General features: G+C 39.7%; 1 protein-coding gene across 13 annotated transcripts in view; it reads left to right on the top strand.

Moving 5' to 3' along the window:
- DTNB (dystrobrevin beta) overlaps positions 1-23063 on the top strand; it is a 231551-nt gene that overhangs the window by 129765 nt on the left and 78723 nt on the right. For all 13 annotated transcript variants that reach the window (XR_005832775.1, XR_005832774.1, XR_005832776.1 and 10 more), the window contains exon 10: positions 20016-20093. Coding sequence is in view for 10 of the 13 variants with exons in the window: in XM_040622973.1 (XP_040478907.1) it covers positions 20016-20093 (78 nt within the window). In the remaining 3 variants the exon portion in view is untranslated. The remainder of the gene's footprint in view (positions 1-20015; positions 20094-23063) is intronic.

The following is a 23063-nucleotide window of genomic DNA, read 5'->3' as shown; positions in this document are numbered from 1 at the left end:
TTGAGTGGTCTGTCTTTCTTTCTTTCTTTCTTTCTTTCTTTCTTTCTTTCTTTCTTTCTTTCTTTCAGAATTTTATTTATGTATTTGACAGGGAGAGAGCGAGAGAGGGAACACAAGCAGGGGGAGCGGGAGAAGGAGAAGGAGGCTTCTTGCTGAGCAGGGAACCTGATGCAAGGGCTCCATGTGAGGCTCCATGCTGGGCTTGATCCCAGGACCCTGGGATCATGACCTGAGCCACCCAGACGCCCCCTGAGTGGAATTGCTTAATAGAATGTGTGTACTGTGATCTGGTTGCAATTTAGAATAATCTGAATATTTCTTACCACCTTTATAGGTCTTTATATTGCCCATTTTTGATTAGTACCTGAATTTAGCACCTACTAAATTAGCCCTTTTCATTTTTCTTAAACCTCAAATCTATCTACATATTTCTAACAAATTAATCTTGTTGAATCACTGCCTTTATCATATTAGTTCCCTGTTTAAAAGTCTGTAAAACTCCATTGCCTGTAGAATTCAGGAGGCACTCCTCATGTTGGAATTCAAGACCCTGTGTAATTAGGACCCACCCCACTCTTTGAATCTTATCTTCTGCTAAATTTATGTAGTATGAAGCCTGTGCTTCAGCCAAACCTACCTCCTTCCTACCCTTTAAAACTTTGTAACTCTTCCTGCCCCTCTGAACTGACTCATGAATTTCCCAGGCCAACTACTCCCTTTCCTGAATGCCCTTTTTTGCCTCTTTCAGACTTTTCCTCTTTAGTATATCCGTGAGCCAAGCTTAATTCTATTGTATCCACAAAACCTTTGAACCCTGAAGCAGCTAACTCATATGGATCTCTTCTTTCCTTCCCTAAATTCCTTCAGCTCTTACTGGTTTATCAGTCACCTGGACACCCAAAGTGCTGTTTTCTTCTTGAAGGATTCTTTGAGTCCGTATTAGACCTGGATTTCTTGAAGATTGTAAGCACCTCCTTTGCACCTTCAACTTCTTAAGGGATGTCCTTTGTGTATGTCGTTTGTGCCTGGTACTTTTCCAGGTGTTTGGGGGACTAAACGTCACTGACTTGTTATTGCTTCTAGAGTATGGAGCACAGTTGTAAATTCTCAATGAATTAGGTTAAATTTGGCAAGTTACTTGTAGTCCCTCTCTTCAGGGTCACATTCTGGGACCTTGCTTATTGATTGGATACAACTTTGCTGATCTTACTGAAGCTTTGAAAGGCAATTAAGGAAAGGCTACTCAGATTGTAAAAATCTGTATTTTTTATGAGCTTTCGGAGAGAAGGTCTTATTATATTTACTATTCAGAATAATCCTAGAGGTCAAGATAAGGACAAAATAAGACATCTTCTCCTTTGGTAAAGTAACCTTTCTCTTTTGTCTTACTTACTTTTTCCCTTTTGGATAATGTTAATGGGTCATCTTGAGGGTGAAACTGGATACCTTGCCTCCGAGCGTGAATTTAAGGAAATATTCTGTTAAATTGTACTGAATGATTTTCCTCCTTGGTTTTTCACTTTTTAAATGGAATTCTTTTTGGAACTTAAGTGACTTCTTTTTTCTCTTTAGTCATTTCTTTCCAGCTGCCACCACCTCATGTTTAATTCTGTGTAAGTCCAGCTGTTATTTTTTACTCGCTTCCTGTGTCCAGTTTATCACAAGAAAAACCTTCTTGTTAAGAGCTTCTCTATAGAGTTTCTTGAGATGAATATTTAACATCTTCATTTTAAGGAATTGATTAAACTGCCATCCATACCATCTGTGTGAACTTAGACCTTTTGAGAGCTTAAAAGTGTAGAAGTGGTATATATAGTGGAATTAAAATCTTGCTGACAGATTGGGACGTGGAGAATGAGAGAAAGAGAGGAGTCAATTTGGCCTAAATAACTGGAAAAATAGAGATGGAGATACCCACAGGTGAAACACATTTGGGTAGAATTAGACCTCCACTTTGGACATGTTCAATTTATTTTGACAGCCAAATAGGGATGTCAGATAGGCAGTTTATATACATCTGGAGGATGTTCATGGGATATGTGTAGTTTAGAAATATAAATTTGGGAATTGACAACTTAGAGGTAATGTTTAGATAGAAAAAAACATATAAGAATCAAATCCTGTTAGTAGTTTCTTCATTAGACGATTATTCAGTTAGTTGATTTTTTTTTTTTAAGTAGGATCCACATCCAGTGTGGAGCCCAGCGTGGGGCTCGAACTCACAACCCTGAGACAAGACCTGAGCCGAGATCAAGAATCTGATGCTTAAGTGACTGAGCCACCCAGCACCCCCAGCTAGCCAATTATTAAAAATTCTTTTTTTCTAATATGCTGAGTTAAGGCGATTATTTTTTTTAAGTTTATTTATTTATAATATCTACATCCAGTGTGGGGCTCAAACTCACCACCCCTGATATCAAGAGTTGTATGCTCTTCCGACTGAGCCAGCCAGGTGCCCCTAAGGCAATTTTTAAAATTTCCAAACACATGAGACTTTTGGGGAGTATTCCTTGATGCTTTCTTTTTTTTTTTTTTTTTTTAAGATTTTATTTATTTATGTGACAGAGAGACAGCCAGCGAGAGAGGGAACACAAGCAGGGGGAGTAGGAGAGGAAGAAGCAGGCTTATAGCAGAGGAGCCTGATGTAGGACTCGATCCCAGAACGCCTGGATCACGCCCTGAGCCGAAGTCAGACGCTTAACGACTGCACCACCCAGGAGCCCCTCCTTGATGCTTTCTGATACTATTGAATTTCGGTCAGAGGTGGCATGATATTGTATGATATTGATTCTTCGGTAGAGTTGAGATTTCTTTTAGGGTTAAGTGTCTGAACAATTTTTCTAAACATCCTGTGTTTGCTTTAAAAGATTCTCAGATTATTGGGTATAGTGTTCCCAGTATTCCCACTAGATCAAGTTTGTTAATTATGTGCGTAAAGAAGATTAAATTTAATTTTAAAAATAAAAATGCGTTAAGTGACCATAGGTGGAAATGCCAGCTGGCTGAATGTTATGGGAGAAGCTTGTGGTAAATTTTCCATTATGAGCATTAGGTACAGAGGAATTGTTTCTTAGCGATTTGGACAGAAATGACCATGATGTACTCTGGAGAACTGTGTGATGACTCAGAGAACCTTTAGTGATGATGAAGACACTGATGTCAAAGACGCAAAGAGTTTGGGTGGGGGCATCTGGGTGGCTCAGTCGGTTAGGCATCCAACTCTTGATCTCAGCTCAGGTCTTGAGTTTGGGCCCCATGTTGGACTCCATGCTGGACATGGAGCCTATTTAAAAACAGAAATCAACAAACAAACAAACAAACAAAAAAAACCCCAAAGAGTTTGAATGAAATTGATTCATGAAGGTGAAATAAAGTTATATTTCTAAATTATTGTGATCTTAAATGTTAAGTAGCAATGGAAGAAAGGAGAGAAATAGGATTAGGTAGAGTACAAGTAGCAACAAACTTCTGATGTATTTTTTCTTTTTAAAAAAATAGGGGAAATGGGGCTCCTGGGTGGCTCAGTCAGTTAAGCATCTGCCTTTGGCTCAGGTCAAAATCCCAGTCCTGGGATCTGGTCCCGCATTGGGCTCCCTGCTCAGCCTGCTTTTCCGTCTCCCTCTGCTCTTGCTACTGCTATCTCTCTTTCTCTCTCTTCCTCCCTCTGTCAAATAAATAAAATCTTAAAATAGGGGACGTGGCCCCAAATATAAGTGATCTTTCCTAAGAAAGGATCTCCAAAAACTAATTTGAACATGTAAACCTTTAAATGAGTCAAGTCAAATGTCTTGTTGGTGTGGATACAGTGGAGTTAGTTACAAATGAAAGAATACTGGTGAATCTGAAAATTTAACATCTTTAAAATGAAAAATGCCCTAGACTCCTTCTAACACACACTCCTGCCTACGGGAGCATTCTTCACCTTCTTGTGATTGCAACCATTTGTCATTTTCCCCAACCTTTGTTATGGGGGCAGAGGAGAAATCGGGACAGTGAAGACCTTGAGAGAAGAACCTGTTAAGAGTATGGTTGTCAGCTGTACCTGTCCAGGCATCTCGACAGACAAAACAGGGGCACCAGGTCTGGCACTCTTAGCAATCAGAGATATCAATCAGGTAGACAGTAATTCAGAAGCCTTCATGATTTGTTGCTCAGTCCTCAGTGGTTAGGCTTAAAAACTTTCTCAAAGCCAAATAATTTTGTATATAAATTAGGGATTTCTGTGTAGCTAGAGGGAATAGTGGATAATTGATGAACATCTGTGAACCTTTGAACATAACTCATAGAGGTTGAAATTGGGAAATATGTATCCTGCAACTTTGTTCTTTTGGAAGAGTGTTTTGGCTATTTTATTTTTCTCGTATTTCCATATGAATTTAGGATTAACGTATTTTACTTTATAAAAAAGGCAGCTATGATTTTGATAGGGATTGAAATGAATTTGTAGATCCATTTGGGGACTATTCACACTATTATGTCTTCCAGTCCATAAACATGAAATGTTTTCCCATTTTTTTTAGATCTTTTTTAATTTCCTTCAATGATATTTTATAGTTTTCAGTGTATAAGTGTTCCATTTCTTTGATTAAATTTATTCCTGAGTATTTTATTCTTTTTGATGCTGTTGTAAATGTAATTGTTTTCTTAATTTCATTTTTAGATTATCCACTGCTAGTAGATAGAAATGCAAGGGATTTTTCGTATTGGCCTTTTGCCATGTGACTTTATTGAACTTATTAGCTCTAACAGTTTTGGGAGGGATTTGCTTGTTTGTTAGTGGATTTTTTTTTTAAGGCTGGCCCCTGTTTTTTGGTGGATTCTTTAGGGTTTTCTGTATATGAGATCATGTCATCTACAAATAGAGGTAATTTTACTTCTTCCTTTACAGTTTGGATGTATTTTCTTTTTTGTTGCCTAATTGTTGTGGTATACCTTCACTATGGAATGATAATTTGGCTGGATTTAGAATCTAGCCAAAAGATGTTTTCCCTTCGTTCTTTGAAGATATCATTCCTCTATTATTTTGTAACCTCTATTATCTTGTAATCTAATAACAATCTGATTCTCCTTCCGTTCTGTTGACTCTCTCATGTTTTACTAGTAAAATTTGGGTTTTCTTTGTAACATTGGTAATACGAAGTTTTACTATAATCTATCTGGCTATGAGCTCTTTTTTTTTTTAAGTTTATTTCTATTTAATTTGTTTTAATACTCAGAGGATTCTTACTCTCTAAAGACTCATATCTTTCATCAGTTCTAAAAAATCCTTCATTCTCTTTGGTCTCTCTGGAACTCTGAGATACAGACTTTAAAAATGGAATTAGCTCTCACGCTTGTTAACTTAAGAAAAAAAAAAGTACCATCAGTCTTTTGCTGGATTCAGTCTTGTATTCATTCAGCCCGTCTTTGGAGTTGTTATTTTTTCTTAACCTCAATAATTATGATTTTCATTTTTAAAATCTCACATTTCTTATTTTTCAGGCTACTATGGATGCTATTCTGTTCCTTAGGTCACTGAGGATATTAGATATACTAATTCTAAGGACTTTTATAGATGCTCTGTTTTCTCTGATTTTGCAGGGGACGGGGGAAGGTGGTGTTGGTTAAGTTCTTCTAGCTTCCTCAGAGGTGGCCAGCCGTCCTTGTGTAGGGGTCATGGCAGCTCAGCCCAGCCCCTGTTCACCACAATGCCACCTTGTTTATTTTCTTCCTGGGGGATTCTTCATTTTTCTTTTTTTAGGTTTAAAGAGAGTTTTCTTTTTTCATTTTGTTTCTAGCTATACATACATGCATCAATTTATTTTTATATCTTTAAATCGTTTTTCTTTGGTGCAGGAGGGTAAGCTCTCAGCATGTGCTCGATCTGCCACCTTGAACCAGAGGTCTCTCCACTTCTTCTCCAGCTGATTTATAATTCACTGTCGTAGCACCGTCTTCAAAGGTCTCGGTGTGGCCTTTCCAGCAGAGACTTTGATACACATTTAATGAATGGTGTGTGGTTCTTTATTCCCCTTGCAAACTCCCTAATGTATTAGGACATTTCAAATTACTTTTAGATTCTTTTGGCCTAGAAATTAAATACCAAAACTGCATTAGCAGGCATCGCTGGCCTGATGGGTTTAGTCGTTTCGTCCGTCTGCGAAGTGCTGCTGTTTTCACGTGCTCGAGTGTGCTCCTGAGCCCACTGTTTGATCATCATTACACCTGCTGCCCGAGCGTCCCAAATGGCCTGTTAGCTATCCTTTGAATTCCTTGTCTGGACATATTTCTCAATTTAAAATTCACATGAGCCCTTCATCAATTTGCACTTTTGGGTTTAGCTAACACATTGTTTCAAATAGATTAGAACTGTAAGTAGAATCATAAAATTTCATTCTTGAGCCGGTATTTGTTGAACACCCACTATATGCCAGTCATGGTGTGAGATTGTTAGGTATGCAGTGCGAACTCAGGGGTGCAACAGACTCCGGGGGCCCTGCTCTCAGGAAGTTGACAACCTCTTAAGTGAGACCGATCAATGCTAATTACATGTAACTGCAAACTGGTAAGTCCTATAAAGGAAAAGAATGGGATACCGCGCATGAGTGTAGCAGGGACTTCTAATTTAAATTTTTTAATAAGGAAAGGGATTTTCAAACTTTTTGAAAAGCAGCAGTGGCATATTTTGTTTATGACATTTTGTGTGGAGCTGCTTTTACTGGGATGAGGCTGAAGTCTAATCCTCCTCTTGCTCTCCTCCGTGGTTACTGAGGCACCTCGTGGAATCCTTTGATGCTCAGGGAGCACATGTGGAAGCCACTGTTCTGGAACCAGCCCCCTTCATGTCAGAGACCGGTTAGCTGAGGCACAGAGGGCTTCGTTGTCCAGCATCGTGTAGATCACTCAGTGTGCTCAGTACCAGAATCGGAACAAGAACCCACCTCTCCCAAACGCATGTTCATTGCACTCCCCACTGTTCTGGTTCCCCTCCGATGTGTTTTATTATAAAGTTAGGGTATTTCAGTCTCTGCTATGCTGTCGTTCTTTCACCCTTAAATTAATTTAACCTGTGTTGTTCACGTTGCATTTCACGTCCTGTGCTCTGCTCCCCTTTGTGTATCCTCGGAGTTGGTAGCCTTGGAAGCTATCCCACTGCTATGTTGTTTTTATTTTATTTCTGATATGTCATAGAAATCAACTCTTTCCATTTTCTGCCGAGAACTCAAACACACACATCCGTTTTATTCTTTAGGCTTTTAAAATTGATATCAAAGTGTTTATATTAACCCGTTAGCAGTCTGATTTGTTGGGTTGTTTTTTCTTGCCTCTTCATTTATCTCGGCAAACAATAGAATTCTCTGCCAGGCACTTGGGTTGTTAGTCTGGGTTTCATTTTGACTTCCTCCTGTTTTTAGTGTACTACTTGTGTGTCTTGTACCATTTTGTTTTGTTGTTGCTTTACTGTGGCAAAAAAGTTCAGGGCCTGGGTAGCATTTTTGCCTGGACACTTAGGAAGCGTAAGGAAGTGGTGAAAATTAAGACGGCCTGGGACCTGAGGCTTAGTGTCTGGGCAGTGAGTGCAGAAAGGAAGGTGTTTGTCCTGATTTGGGAGACTGGTAGGGAATCGGTGACTTGGAGCAGAATGGCACGTGAGAGCTGTGCTTAGGAAAGTAATTTTAGATGAGTAACCATCCAAAGTTGTCTGGACCCCCACGGGCTAACAGCCGTTAGGATGTTATTTCCGTCCCACCAGCCGCGGGCCGCCGTGCGGTGATGCCAGCAGAGATGCAGGCCAGACGCAGATAGATTGAAGGGCTGTGGAAGAGTTAAGAGGGCACAGGATGACTCGGAGCGTCCCGGACGTTCTCATCCCTGTGGATGGCCCGCCGAGAGCGCGTTTGGCAGCTTGCGCTGCACCCCTCCTGTCTCGGCTGCCCTCTGACAAGCTACCCTCAGGAAGCAGGGAGCTCTTGACATCGGAGGGGGAGGTAGAGGCCATTGTCTATTTTTTTCACTCTGTGTTTCCATTCACTCCTTCAACTGAACAAAAACCAAGCCTTACTAGTTCTCACTTCCTCCCAATCCTACCTACCTGGACTGCTCAGCAGGCGCAGGCAGGCAGGCTGCTTTCCTCTCCAGCGGGAGGCAATTCAGAGAGGTGGTAGGGGAGGGTCCGTCACGCCCCCATCACAGTGGGATTGCGGACTGCAGGAATTGGGTCAGTACTTTGCAGCAGAACTTGGATTCCCTTGCAAGACGTGTGTTTCATGTTCATGCGTCCAAGGAGTGGTGCCTCCTCTGTGTGCTGCACCTGCCTCTCTGTCATTGGCTGCACTTGACTGCCTGACGGGCTTGCTGACGGAGTGCGGGCGTGCGTTCGCCTCCTGATGAATTGCTCTCTTGTTCCTGCGCTCCCCAAAATGCTCCGTGGGATAGACTACCTTGTGCAGAAGACTCTTCGCCATGTGATTGTTCTGTTTCCTTAGAGACAACAGCAGCGTAACGCACTAGATGCCAAGTCCATAGAGAAGGAAGAAGAGGCATTTGCCACAGAATGTAAAGGTTTGGTAGCTTTTCCTCGCCTTTATGTTTTTGCTGCTTGAGCTGCTGGGCTGATGATGATCTTGTTTATTTTTGGCAGGATGCGAGAGCCTCTGGAACTTCCCAGGCATTCATTATAAAAAGGGGAAGCCCGCTGTATCTTGTCCTGTCTGGTTCGTGGTAAAAATACCTGAGAATCAGCTGTCTTCTCTAAGAATGTATCTGTTTCCATTTTTGAACACAGATTTCATAATGACCTTACGAGCAAGTCAGGAAATGACATTGTTGCATCATGCATTGACCTCTCTGTGAACAGAAACTTGTTGAAGTATTTAAGTTGCTATCTTTTCTCATCTTTCTAGAAATATGGGAGTTGATACCTACATAAAGTATTGACAAGTTCCTCTCTAAGTTTAATGAATAAAAAGAGCGAAGAAGGAGGGATTAGGCATGGAAAGGTTTTTAAGATAAAATAGTACATTTCTGTTGATTTAGTTATCTGTCTTGTAGACCCTTTCCCTGCTTTTTCAATAGAATAATGTTAAACTGAGCAATAGTACTAAATAATTTGCTAATTCAGTCATTCATTTTGCACTTCCGCCCTTTTCCAGAGTTAGAGCAAGATATCTGGGTTCCTCAGGGTGTCTCTAGCTGTTGTCTGGTGGTGAAAGTTCTGTATAAGAATGTGTTTGTGGTAAACCTTTCCTTCCTGAGAAATAGTTCATTATAAGTATGATACCACAAATGGCTATGATGAACTGCTAGAAATCGAAATTGAAGCATGTGTGTCTATCGGTAGGTCTTTTTTACATTGATGAATTAGTTGCAGTGTGTTAGGGTAGTTGGTTTGGAAATTTTAATCTCTCTGTTGGTTGAATAATAGTAAATGACCAATATCATAAATGTACTAAGCTACAAGTCAGAGAATGGTCATTGTAAACATGTAACATTATATTTACACTACATTTGCCGTACCATATTTTTTTTTTCTGACCCTGTGGTTTTCCAAAAGGCAGTTTTGTTTGTTTGTTTCACTTCTTTGTTTTGGCAAATAACCACAGAACATAATGGAGTAACGGGATGGTTGGTCTGCTATATAGAAATAAAGAGCAAAACACCACACTCCTTAAGGAGCATAAAAGTGATCTGCACTTGTCATAACTGTTGTCAAGAGGCAGGGTACTTTTTGAGAGAGTAATAGAATCGTAGAGATAAAGGGGATCTTAGAATCTGCCCTCCTTCACTATTCACCAGAGCTGTAGTTAGTGTGCCAGTGTCATAGTTCGTTGTCACTCTCACGGATTCTCTTCAGCATAATGGAAAACAATTAGATAAACTATCTTTCTTCTTAGATCATATGTTGTTTTAATGTGGGGGTCCGTGACTTGCTTTATAGACTACTACATTTAGGAGAGTAGTGACAAAGAAGAGAGAAACACATCCTGCCTTCATCCTATGGCAGTGCTCATCTAGGCTGGTCACCCCAGCAACACTCTACTTTTGAAGAAAGTTAATCTTTAAGTAAGCGAATATTTTTCATTCATTTGCTTTGCAGCCTTTTTTTCTAGGAACAATAACCTCTTTAGAGAATTGGTCGTCTCTCAGCCCTGTGTGTGCTATTCTGAGAGTACTACCAAAGTATTGGGTGCTCATATACCAGAGGGGGTTTTCTGGGAATTTCCAATTGGAATGAGGGAAGAGGTTTTTGTTCTCCAGTGATAAGGCTACAGTATTAGGCAGAAACTATTTCTTGTTAAGAGTAAAGAGCCGTGAGATCTGTATAGACTCAGACCCAAAATGAGATTTCAACAAGGATAAGAGTCAATGTCCCAATGACATTCCAGTGTCCCGGAAGCCAGCTGTACCCCAGCCCTTCATGAAGTTCATTTATGAAGTTAGTGATCATTTAGTGATGACACTCAGTAAATTCCTCTTTTTTTCCCTAAGCTACTTCAAGTTAGATTTGAAGCCAGTGGTCCTATTCTTCCCTGAGAGCTCTAATCTGAAATTATCATTTGGATAATACAGGGATGCCTGGTGTAGGATGGCGAGCCATGAATTTGAATTATTCAGTGATTTTAGAACCAGAAAAAAGTGAGTTCTGATACTGGTTCTGCTACTTACTAATTTGTGCCTTGGAGCACTTTAATTCTCTTCTTGACCTTTCTTTCCTTATTAGTGAAATAGAAATACCATGATGAGTAGTAACAAGAATTCAGATAATCTGGGGCGCCTGGGTAGCGCAGTCGTTAGGCGTCTGCCCTCGGCTCAGGGTGTGATCCCGGCGTTGCGGGATCGAGTCCCACATCGGGCTCCTCCGCTGTGAGCCTGCTTCTTCCTCTCCCTCTCCCCTGCTGTGCTCCCTCTCTCGCTGGCTGTCTCTCTGTCACTTAAATAAGTAAAATCTTAAAAAAAAAAAAAAGAATTCGGATAATCTGTCTGAGGACCTAGCTCAATGCTAATGCAGTGCTCATACTCCACAAATGTTGGTGCACTGCCCCTTCTCTCTCCAACCCTCTCCAGTGTTCTGAAAGTCAAGAAATAAATGTAGAATATATAGCAAATCTTCTAACTTCCGTAGGACTTTTCTAGCTCTTTTGTTGTACTGATCTTTAGTTAATTGTTGGAAATAATTGAGTTGTCATCTTTCTTTGTTATAAATGATTTTACACATTTTTGGTATAAATAATTGTCATGTTACATTTGACCTAAGAATTATCATATGTTAAGCTGAAGCTTAAGTGCCTGTTGTTGTGATGACTGATGATTATGAGGACTGATTGGTTTATAAACTTCTTTTTGGCAGAGACAGCCTTCCACTTTGTTTTGTTTTTTGCTTTTTCTCAAAGCCCTGAATAGTGCTAGGGATGAATATGGCATGGATTTTACTTCCTTTGTATACTGATAAGGTCCTTGTTTCTTTAAATGGAGTTGGTAGTAATCAGAAGGGCTTGGTGGAGATACTGGAATTTCAGGAGCCATTTCTCTGATAAGAGAAGTGAGAAAGAATGTAACCTTGCCAAGTCTACGAAGAAGGACATTCCAGGATAGATATCTAGGGGAAGACATGAAAGCAGGGGCTAAGAACAACTTGCTTGAAGGATCTGGAAAGCTTAAATAGTTGGATAGATGAAAGAATAATGTAGTCGACGAGGTGAGTTTTGAATTTGTCTTAAAGCATGGTGAAGTCTGCTACGTGATCTTAAAGATGAGAATGGTATGATCAGCGTGAGTAGGGAAGACCATTTCAGAAGCAACCCAAGTATCTAGAATTGAAGGCAAATAGCTGGCTACAAAAATATTTAACTGAAATAATTAAGTACCTCATATGTAAAGCATTGTTTGGGCAATGATCAAGTAAATGAAAGCATAAGGCATAATAAAATCTTTTTCCCTTTCACGCTAACAGTAATAAACAGACCCAAAAATCTGGTAAAAAGTCTCCAAGGGTGTGATTGGCAGGTCACTGTCAAGGTAAAAGAGAATTGCAGGACTGCAGCCTTTACCTCTATAAACAGAAGAATATTCTGGGAAAAAGAGCAAGATAATGAGCAAATACTTTAAAAAGTCTCGGGTAGGGTTAAGTATCCACCTATCTGGATAACTTCCCACAGAAGAAGTTCTGTCAGAGGGCCTGCAGAAAAGTGACAGCCCTCACAGGTGCCCAGGATCTCACTTGTTCTCTCAGGCTTTGGCTGGCTTTGTTCATGTACCCCTTTATTCATGTACAATTTTTAAGTAGCAATTTTGCTTAAACAACGACATATTTTCACATCCTTGGTTAGAAAGTTCTACCCAAAAAGTGTTTACCTCTGGAGCTGAGTCAACTTAGAAAACCAAAACAAGTAATTACACTCAATGTTGGTTCTGAGCCCAGTGTTAAACTCCTTTTTTTTTTTTCTTTTTTAAATCAGCCGTCTGGCTGGTAGAATAGATAATTTGCTCATTAAATATATGTAGTTTGTTAGGCTGAGATGAGGAATCCACAAGGCCTTTGAAATTAAGATTAGGTTTTAAATTCATCTTAATAAACTAGAGATCTGTTTTTGAAGGAAACAATTTATACTAGCTTATCTCATTTTCCTTGAGTCAGCCTAGAGGTGGTGAAGGATGGGAGCTCTGCAGCCAGATAGTCTGAGTTCAGATAGGCATTCATAATACAGAGCTCTAATGATGTGATAGGGGAAAGAATAAATCACCCCAAAACTGTCCTCCAGGGATATATAGTTTTACCTTCATATGCAAACAATTTTTTTTAAGATTTTATTTATTTATTTGACAGAGATAGAGACAGCCAGCGAGAGAGGGAGCACAAGCAGGGGGAGCGGGAGAGGAAGAAGCAGGCTCATAGCGGAGGAGCCTGATGTGGGGCTCAATCCCATAACGCCGGGATCACGCCCTGAGCCGAAGGCAGACGCTTAACCACTGTGCCACCCAGGCGCCCCATCATATACAAACAATTTTTAATTGACCTATAGAAATAGATTATTTCCTATAGAAATAATTTTTAAGAACTACGATCTAACACCATGCCTTTGTTTTTAATTTATAGACTAAACTATAGGTAAGCTTTTCTGAAAGCACAGTAATCAAAGATGGTAGAGACACTGTACCATAATGATTAATTAAGAACAGAGACACAGGAGCCATACTGCCTTGGTTCAGATCCTTCTTCTGCCACAATTTGGCTGTGACCTCAGGTTGATTACTTCTCTCTGTGCCTTGGTGTCTCCCTCTGTAAAATAAAATTAGTAATAGTAGCTGTCTCATTGGTAGTCGTGAGGTTTAAATAAGTGAATCCTTGAGAAACGTTTGAACTGAGTGCGATACATGTTAAGTACTTCACAAGTATTGCTGCTGCAGTTATTAAACGTACCCCATTCTGGTGATTCCATGATGAAGTCACATACGCAGACCTGCTGTGGCTGCAAACAATACAAATATATTGACCAAATACAACTGCTGATTATGTCGTCACTCCATGCTCCGAGAGTAGTCTCACCAAAGCCGAAGTTAACAGAAAGGGGACTTCTCATCCACTCTGCACGCCTCTGTATTCCGCAGCATGATGCTAACTCATGACCAGCAAATATTCCCTAGAAGCCTGAGCCATGTCTTACACTCTGCCGGGTAGTCGAAATACAATGATTAAAACACACACAGACACACACACACACAGACACACACACACACACACTTCTTACAAAGTCTGGTAGAGGAGATAATGTAGCCTGATCTAATATGTTTTCTTGACTTTCTTTTGGGGGGTTGCAGTGGTTAGGGTGTTGAGGGGTTGTGCAATTTTGTATCTACTTAAATCTGAGGGCCGACTAACAGACTGTCAGTTCCTTAAACACTTTCCTTCAGTTTGCTTTCTTAATGATAACAAAAATAGTACTCACTTTAGAGAATTTGACTCAGTGGTGTTATAGCTTCTGTTTTTCCTTTTTGTCCTTTTTTTCCCCTGTGGAGGAAGGGAGACACAGGGAGAGGGAGAGAGAGACTCTGAAGCAGTTCCACGCCCAGCACAGAGCACGACGTGGGGCTCCATCCTTCAACCCCAAGATCGTGACCTGAGCCAAAATCAGGAGTCAGATGCTTAACCGACTGAGCCACCCCGGCACCCCTTTTCTTTTTGTCATTTTCCCCCTACTTTATAATTTTTTTTTTACATTAAGCATCTTTTTCTCTGAAAATCAGGAAAAATTTAACTGGAGATTTTGGGGAAATACAGGAAAGTATAAATAGACCGGAAAAAGTTACCCATAATTACACTTCTCTTAACATTTTGACATATTTCCTTCAGATACTTTGTTTTACACTTATTATATTATTGTCATAATACTATTATATTATTTAGCTGAGATCATGGTGTGTGTATGTATAATTTTATCTTATTTTACAGGGTTACTGTGAAGATAAAATAAGTAATATAGTTAAGGCTTTAAACACAGTGTCTGATAGGTATGCATCGAACATTCAATAATTGTTAGCTATTATTGTACTTATCTTGCCCTTCTTTTTTACCTCTTATGTGCGAAGCATTTGGAAAGGCTTAATAAGCGTTATATTTAATGACAGCGTACCATCCTATAATTATGAATATGCTAGGGCTTAGTTTTCCTTTCCCTCATGTTTGAACATTTAAATTTCTTCCAGAATTATCTTATTGTAAATAATATTTACGTAAATATTTTAAAATACAAACCTATCTTTGCATTTCTGATTAATTCCTTGGAATAGATTCTTAGGGAATTGCTGAGTCAAAATGAACATTTTTAAAGATCTTTAATGGACGTGTTGCCAAATTGCCCTCTAGAAATTTTGCTTAACTTTATACTTTCCCTTGCTTAGTAGTAAATTAAGGACTTATGTCTGAAAATGCTCTCCAGCACTAAGGATTACTTTTTTAAGAAACATCATTATTATTATTTTTAGAAGGGAAAATGGTCTATAATTTTTTCATAATTAAAACGTTTTTATGTTATTTATATTTCTTCTTTTTAAAGGTGTATTTTCACTTTGCCCTTTTATTAAATTGAAACCTTAATAATTTTGTTATAAATTTGTGTGACTCCCTTATATATTAAGGCTATTAATTCTTGCTCTGTCACATTTGTTGAAACAGTGTCCTAAATTTATATTTTTGTTTTCTGATTTTTTAAATTCAAATTAATTGTTCTTTTCCTTCCTAATTTTTCCATTGCTTTTGAGCTAAGCAAGTCCTCCTCTATCCATAGGCCCATATGTTTTTTTCTAATTTATGTAATTTAACATTTACATTTAGCTCTTTAGCATCCTGGAAATATATTTTTCTTTATGCAGTAAGGTGATCTCAATATTTTCCCATGGCATGTTGCAGTTTTTCTTACTTCTATTACTTATTGCATTATATTGTAATAATTTTTTCTGTAAATTATTTTTATTGTAAATAATTTTTCTTCCTCATAGGACTTAAGTTTTTATCTTTTTCATTTTTATCCCCAGCAGCTAGCACCATACCTCCCACTTTGTAGAGAACAAATAGTTGATAAATGAAAAAAGAAAGATACAGTTATATATAATTTGTCCTGCAAGATTTTAAATGCATGATGAATTATTCATTATCTATTCCTAGCTTTCCTTAAGAGAGATTCTGTAGCAATTTTAATTTCAACTTAGTCTACATTCCAAAGCATCCGCCAGGATGAATTGGAGTGGTCTGGTCATAAGAGAAGTAATGTGAAAATGACTTATACCAGTAAGTGAAATTTTTACTTTATAATAAGAGGTGTATCTGACCAGTAACTGGAAGCTCTTTACCTATTATCTAAGCCACCCTCTTACTGGATATTTCCCCAAACCTAACCTGCTCTATTTGAAAACAGTAAATAAAAATACACCTTTGTAGTGATCAGAATAGTCACATGAACAGCTACAATTTAAATGATGCTCAATTATTTTTAAACTTGGTATTTCACCTGGGTTCCTATTCTATTTCCAGCTGCTTTCTAGATCTCACATACCTGTACTTATCCATGCCACTTCAAATCCAGCAGTTTCAAAAGTGAAATCCTCCCTGCTCAATCTGTCTACCAACACCAAATCCTGTTTCCCCCTCTTGTGTTCCCTAGTATGGATATCAGTATCATGAGCCACCAGTAGTCATTCTTTTTTTTTTTAAAAATATTTTATTTATTTATTCGACAGAGATAGAGACAGCCAGCGAGAGAGGGAACACAAGCAGGGGGAGTGGGAGAGGAAGAAGCAGGCTCATAGCGGAGGAGCCCGATGCAGGGCTCGAGACCAGAACGCCGGGATCACGCCCTGAGCCAAAGGCAGACGCTTAACCGCTGTGCCACCCAGGTGCCCCACCAGTAGTCATTCTTAACCCACTAACCCCATGCACTGACTCAGTTCTTGGACCTTATCTTTGTTATCTGAGCAGTATTTTTCCTTTTCTTTCTTTCGCACTGTCCACCCTTGTAATCCCTGACCTGGACAATTATCGTAACCTCTTAATTGGTCTCCCAGCTTCCGTTCCATCCTTCTTCCCAATCCATTCTACATAAATGGGGTAAGCATTAGAAAAAAGTCCTCAAGATTCAGGTTCACTAAATTGAGGGTAGACCTTGGGTAACTTGTTTTACAAAGCTTCCGAGATGATTCCTACGCACACCTTTGAGTAAAACCAATGATTTACAAGCTTCTCGGGTTATCTTTTAAAGCCCAACTATAGGTACGTCATCCTCTGACTTGAAAGCATTCCATGCTTCCCCCACTGCCTCTAGTGTAGAGTCCAAACTTCTTAGCTTGTGGTAGAACAGGCTTCATTCACATCCTGGCCCTAATCTACTTTTCCAGGGGCATTTTCAGCTCCTCCCCTTCAAGTGCCTTTGAGTCCAGGCAACTGAGTTAGCCCCAAATATGCCACATACTTTTGGGTTTCAATCCCTTTTTCCATATCACTTTGTCCATCTAGGGTGCCCTTGACTTTTTTTCTGTAGCTGGGAATCTCTGTCCTCCATGTTAGTTCACCTTGACTACTCTTGCCTCTCCTTCCTCAGGCAGGAGTCACTGCCCTTCATTGGACTCCTCAACACTTTGTACTTGTGTTGCTGCTCTCTCTACTTTGCATAGTGATAATTTGTTTACATATCTGTCTTCATCAGTATATGATTAGGTTTTTGAGGTGAAGATAGTCTTACTTATCTTTTATGAGTAGACACCCAGTGGGAATGCTTCTTTCCTTTTGATTACGATTTGAAAAATTCTCTCCAAGTCTTCTTTTTATACCTGCCTCTTCTGCCTAGCAGATTACTTCTATCTGTATCATCCATTTGCTTCTATCTTCTCATCAAAACATTGGCATGTCTTAGGAACAAAAAAGGAACCTCCCACATTTGTACCACGTGATGGTTGGTGGTCATTTGGGTATCACAGAACTCATTAGTGTCTAAAGATACCTTGCTGAGATCTTCACCAAAGGAAGACTTAGAATATCCGGTGACCTGTTCAAGGTATTCAACAGGTTTTAAATGTTAAAGAAGACTAACAGAACTGATCTGGTAACTTGGATCAATTCTGCTTTTTAAGTTTCTGTCACTGGAACCATTAATGTCTACTTCACACCTGGAAGCATTCTTTCAGCTGTCTTACAGGGACATGAAACATTTTTTTAAGCCAGAAGTCACATATGGTATATTACATCTTCTAAGATCATGTCTGAATTGTTGGCTTTCACAGTGAATTGTGGGTCTAGTGGTAGATCCCACAGTAAAGACCCCCTTTATGTTTTCAAATAGCTCTTTCATCTTGGACTACAAACACATAGTACCTAGCAAAACATGCTAGAAGTTCACAAAGGCTATGCAGTTTGGGGGGACTTATGATTAGCTTCCAACTTACAATGTAATCATTACTGTCTGGTTCTGAATACTAGAGAAGAGGCTTTGACATGTGTGCTCTAAGAGAATAATTGTGCATGATATCTGCCAAGAGATAGAGATGATTATTAATGACTTTTGTGGCATCAGACCAAACAAAACACTATAAATCATGAAATTTTATCACATGGAGCCGTGTGTAAGAAATTTTTAAGAAGTTTTTTTTCCATTGGCATTTTTCCTCTGAGACTGACAGGAAATTGAATGTAGTAGTATCTTCAATATTGAAAAATACTAGGTAACTGCATTAGTTCTGAAAGCAACATGAGCATGTCCTTATCTTATTTGGGAGGTGGGTTAGGAATAATAACATGTTAAAGAGGCAAAGCCCATTCTGTTTTTAGGAGCAGAATGTCTCCGGTGCCCTCAGGCATGAAAAGCTGTGCTGTTGGATTTGTCTCTCGTAGGAATTGTCTCCTTGTTCCATTTGGACAATTGATTTAAAAGGACTAGAGGCAAAAATATAAATTTAGGACAAAAACTAAGTTAATCTCTGTGTTCATTTTTATTATTAGTCAGCATAAAATGATTGATTGATTATAACTCAGCACAGCCGCCGGTATTAATAGGCTTGAAAGTTTGGGGGCAAAATTGGATACCTGCCTGGAAGATAGGTAGGGAGATGAATAATGTGGAATTAAATTCTTGCCTAAAAAGGCATATTTCAATTCTGAATGTCTTACTTTGGGACTTGTCACATAAAGGGAGGAATGTGTAACAAGCATAGTGCTGTGGCTTAAAAATCAAGAGACCTAAATCTGTTCCCTGCAAATGACATTCCATCTTTGATCCTAGCCATTAAATGGAAAATTGTTTAAAATATTTCCTTACCCAGAAATGAAATTAAGTGAAAAGAAAGGAGGAGTGTATGTAGGCAGATACAGAGCTAGGTAGGTAGGTAGTAGGTACGCAGGGAGGTAGGTAGATAGATTGATCCATCCCTCTTAACCTTGCCTTTAGATTCCTTGGTTTTCCCTGAAAATTTTCCCTTGAGTCTCTGTTTGAGTGCACTACGAAACCTGCAAAATAGCAAAGGCTCTGGTCCCTTAATATTCACCAAGACTTGCTAAGTATAACCTCTACAAAAACTTACTCTACATAATTAACTTAGCACTTCAATATAAAGAGAAACCAGGAGCTAGTTCCCAAGCACCTAAATATGAGAGAAAGGACTTTTCTGCTTCACTTTTTGGCTTTGATGGACAAATTTCTCTGAGAAGTACTTCTTTCAATTTAGGAGAGGAAGTGAGAGATTTCCCAGGAGTAATATTTAGCAATAGTCATGTGGCTCCAACGCAAGACAGAAACCCTTTGTAGCTGAACTTGGTGGGGAGGGAGAGGAGCTGAAGATGGCTGAAAGGCAAAATCGTAGCTTCCCTTTGGTAAGTTTGGACTCATTCATTTAAGACTCTCCAAGAGGGAGCAATAGACCTTGACTCTAGAAAACCAGCGCTAAAGACAAGTTATTAAAAATACTTACCTTCAAATTTAAATTTGGATTCAGTTATAAAAGAAAGCATTCTAATTAGACGATCAGTATAAAATATGGGTTGATTGTTAAGATTCTAATAAAGGACTAATAAAAGAATTTAGTATGTAACAGTCTTCATTGGTATAAAGTATGGAAACTAAGTCCAAGGGAAGACAGTGAACTCTAACCAAATCAGGAAAAACATGCATGTTGCTATTGTGACCTGTGTAATATACCACAAACATCAAACGCCTCATAACCCTGGAAACACGTAAAAGGCAGAGCAATTAATTAAGTAGCAACTCAGACTTGTGTACTAAACCACGAAACAGAAGCCAGCGGAGTTAACATCCCTGTCGTGGTCTGTATATCGTCGGTTGCTCCTCCTGGTACATACAGCACAGCTCTGTGGTCCATTGGCTTTGAGCTCGAGAACCCTTCTTGTGGAGTTTGCTTGGGCTGCACATATCGATTCCACCTGGCTCCACTGTGCTTATCAGGAGGAATGATAGCTGGTTCCTTTGCTCTTATCACTCTTTCATTTGTTTCCCTGGTCATGTTGGTAATTATTAATATAATGTAAATGTCTTTGTTTTCAGTCCACCTCGTCCGCTGGCTAATATGAATGACACCATGGTGAGCCACACGTCCTCCGGAGTGCCCACCCCCACCAAGAGGTATGTAGGGTTCATGCCTCAGTCACTGCTGAGACTTGGCCTGGCCTGGGAAGCAGAACATTCCACGAGATGGATAGGACTGGCTTTCTTTCTCCTCCTTTAACTGTCTTTTAATATTATTTTCTAATTTTTGTCTTCCTTTTTTCCTACTAACTCATAAAGATAGCAACCGAAGGAGTCTGCTTGTGAGTGGTGCCTGGGGTGGAAGTTCTTCATTTGTGACAAGCAGTGAATATAGTGTCAAAGCTGATTAGGCACTTTCGAGATTTTTTTTTTTAACATTAAACAATATTTTGATGGTCATGAATTGCAACAGTTTTGCATTTGTATTCTTTGAATGTCAAAGATCGTTTCTGCTTCCTGATTAGACTGTGTGAATTGAATCAATCCCTGATATTCTCCTAAATCATTCTGTATGTGATTCATGAACACTTAAGTTGAAAGCCTGAGTCTCTCTCTTAGTTATACAAGGAGTTTCTTTAGGGTCTTACAAGGAACTAGAACCGTGTACTGCTTTCTCTTCTTTATTTAATTTTCTCTTCTCCAAAATTCTCTTAGGCGGGACTTAAAAGGACTCTATAAGATGGTTTACTTTCTGTTTGATTTAAGCTGTTCCATAATCAGAGCATTGCAGGAACTCCCTTAAGGGCACAGCCATTAAAGAAGTCTTTCTAACAGTCATCACCCAAAAAGAAGGGGAAAAAAAAACCCGACAAAGACATTCCGACCGACTCCCCAAGTTCTTCCTGAAGAAAACTACTTTGTGCCATATATACTGATTGCTTTGGATTAATTCAGCTATAGAAATGTCATCTGCTTAATGATACTTAGACTTAACATATAATATATAATACTTAAGATCAACTGTATTTGTTCCCATTGGCTCAAACTCCTGGAGCACTGTTTCCCAGACTTGACTGATGAGAAGACTCGGAAGAATCACCTAGGTTAGTTGTTAAAAATATAATTTTCTGGTTCCACATCAAACCCAGTGGATCCTGAGGTCCTGAGAAGCTACACCTTCAACAATAAGTATTCCAGGTGATTCTCAACCATCAGGCGAGTTTGGGAAAGAGCTTTGAAGGTAGCTAAGGAGTACACTGTAAGGCTACCCTGGAATAGAGGAGTTAGGGACTTAATAAATCCGAGTGACCTGATAAAGCAATGTTATCCAGTTGGAGACTCGAGACTGACCAGGTAAGAGTGCTCGCCCACCGCCTTCCTGAGACACTACCAGCAGGGAACAGCCACACCGCTTCCTTTGGGCAGAGTTCAGTGGTGCTGATGCCTAGAGCATAGACTTGAGCCAGACTGTCTGCATTTGAATCCTGGCCCTCCCCTGACCTAGAACAAGATTCACATCTTCATTTTTTACACTTATAGAATGGGGACAATAATAGTGTCTACCTTGTGGGGTTATGTGAGAATTTAAGATACTGTTTTCATTATTTAAGAAGTAAACTAATGAGAGAACAGGTGGGTAAGACACGGTAACTTACAAATAATGACCTTTCGAGGAAGAACGGAGAGCTTCTGGAAGGATACAGAACAATTAAACTTCTCCCACCTACGTAGATATTGCAACAACCCTCGCTGGCCTTAGTCCTTAGTTTTTTATGTTGAAACACCCTTGGCATTCGAATCCAGACCCAGAATCTAAATATCAACTCCAGGGATGTTTCCATTTCAAAACCAGGAAGCCAAAGTGGATTGTTGAAACCGGTCAGCTTGCAGGTGGTAGATGAGTCTTAGCAAGGCCAGCTATTAGGGTTCACTTCATCCGAGTTGTTCTCTTCATTTACTAGTTTTGTCACTCTGAGTCACTTGAGTCCCTGAGGGCCCTAAGTGCCTGGTGACCACGGCACCAGACATTCAGTGACTACAGCTAAGCGTCGCTGCCAGAGGCTGTTAGAGGGGGTGCCTCTTTCTGAACATCGTTTTATTGCTGGAGAAGACTGAAAGAAGGAACTCGGTCGCCGTAATAACCACGGCTGCTTCTGTGGAAGGACCAGCCTTTCTGCTGGATGTTGCAGTATAAGCTCCAGGCTTAGGACTAAGTGGCCAGCGGCAATTGTCAGTCGCAAAATAACTACCACTTTTGAAACTTGTTTCAGGTGGTATCCTACAGCCTGGATTAAGATTTAATTTTAAAGTCAATATTTTAGCTAGTACTTCTAGCTGAGCTAAGTCTAGTAGAGTTGGTCAGTCCTCAAGGTGGTTATCACACTGCATAGGGGTTGAGCAGCAGCACGGAGGCAGCCAGAGCCCTTAGCAGGCCGGAGCGGAAGACTGAGCGCTTTCCTGTATCAAAAAGAGTAGTTGCTGGAGTAGAGGCTGTATGGGAACAAGATGCTCCCACCCTGATGATTTAGTCCTTAGAATTTTAGGAGATTTCGTTTGTATTTGGGATGAGATTATGGTGTAACATGTGGACATTAATTACGTAATTCATAGATTTGGCTTTTCGTGGCCCAAGTTACCAAACCGGCTAAATTTCCAGCTAGTAATCCATGTACTTCCTTAAGGACTCATCAGTTTTTGTTTCCTCCTCTGAATGTCGTCAGACCTGTGTCTCCAGAGTCTGATGAAAGCAAGGAATCCGGCACATCAGCCCAGTCACAGAACCTCCTCTGCCGGGGCAGAGAATCCTCAAGGGGATTAAAGCTGCTCTCCAGAAATAAGAGGTTTCCTGTAGAACTCAGCATAAGACGTAAATCACTGAAGCAGACAAGAACATGCACAGTAATAAAAATGCAGGAAGAATGTAAGAGCTACAGTTTCTACCTTTTCAGTAGGCAGGGGTATATACACAGTGACAGCCACAAGCGTCAAAAATACTGTTAGTCCAAGTTGAAGATTGTCACAAATGTGAGCGTTACTTTTTATTTATTTACTTTTTAAAGATTTATTTATTTTAGAAAGAGAGTAGGCACGTGCGCATGCGTGGGGTGAGGGGCCGAGGGAGAGAAT

The sequence above is a fragment of the Ursus maritimus genome, unplaced genomic scaffold (genome assembly GCF_017311325.1).
Source record: "Ursus maritimus isolate PB19 unplaced genomic scaffold, ASM1731132v1 scaffold_6, whole genome shotgun sequence".
In the NCBI taxonomy this organism is placed as follows: domain Eukaryota; kingdom Metazoa; phylum Chordata; class Mammalia; order Carnivora; family Ursidae; genus Ursus; species Ursus maritimus.
Note: the sequence above shows the minus strand (reverse complement) of the source record. Positions and strands in the feature narration are given on the sequence as shown.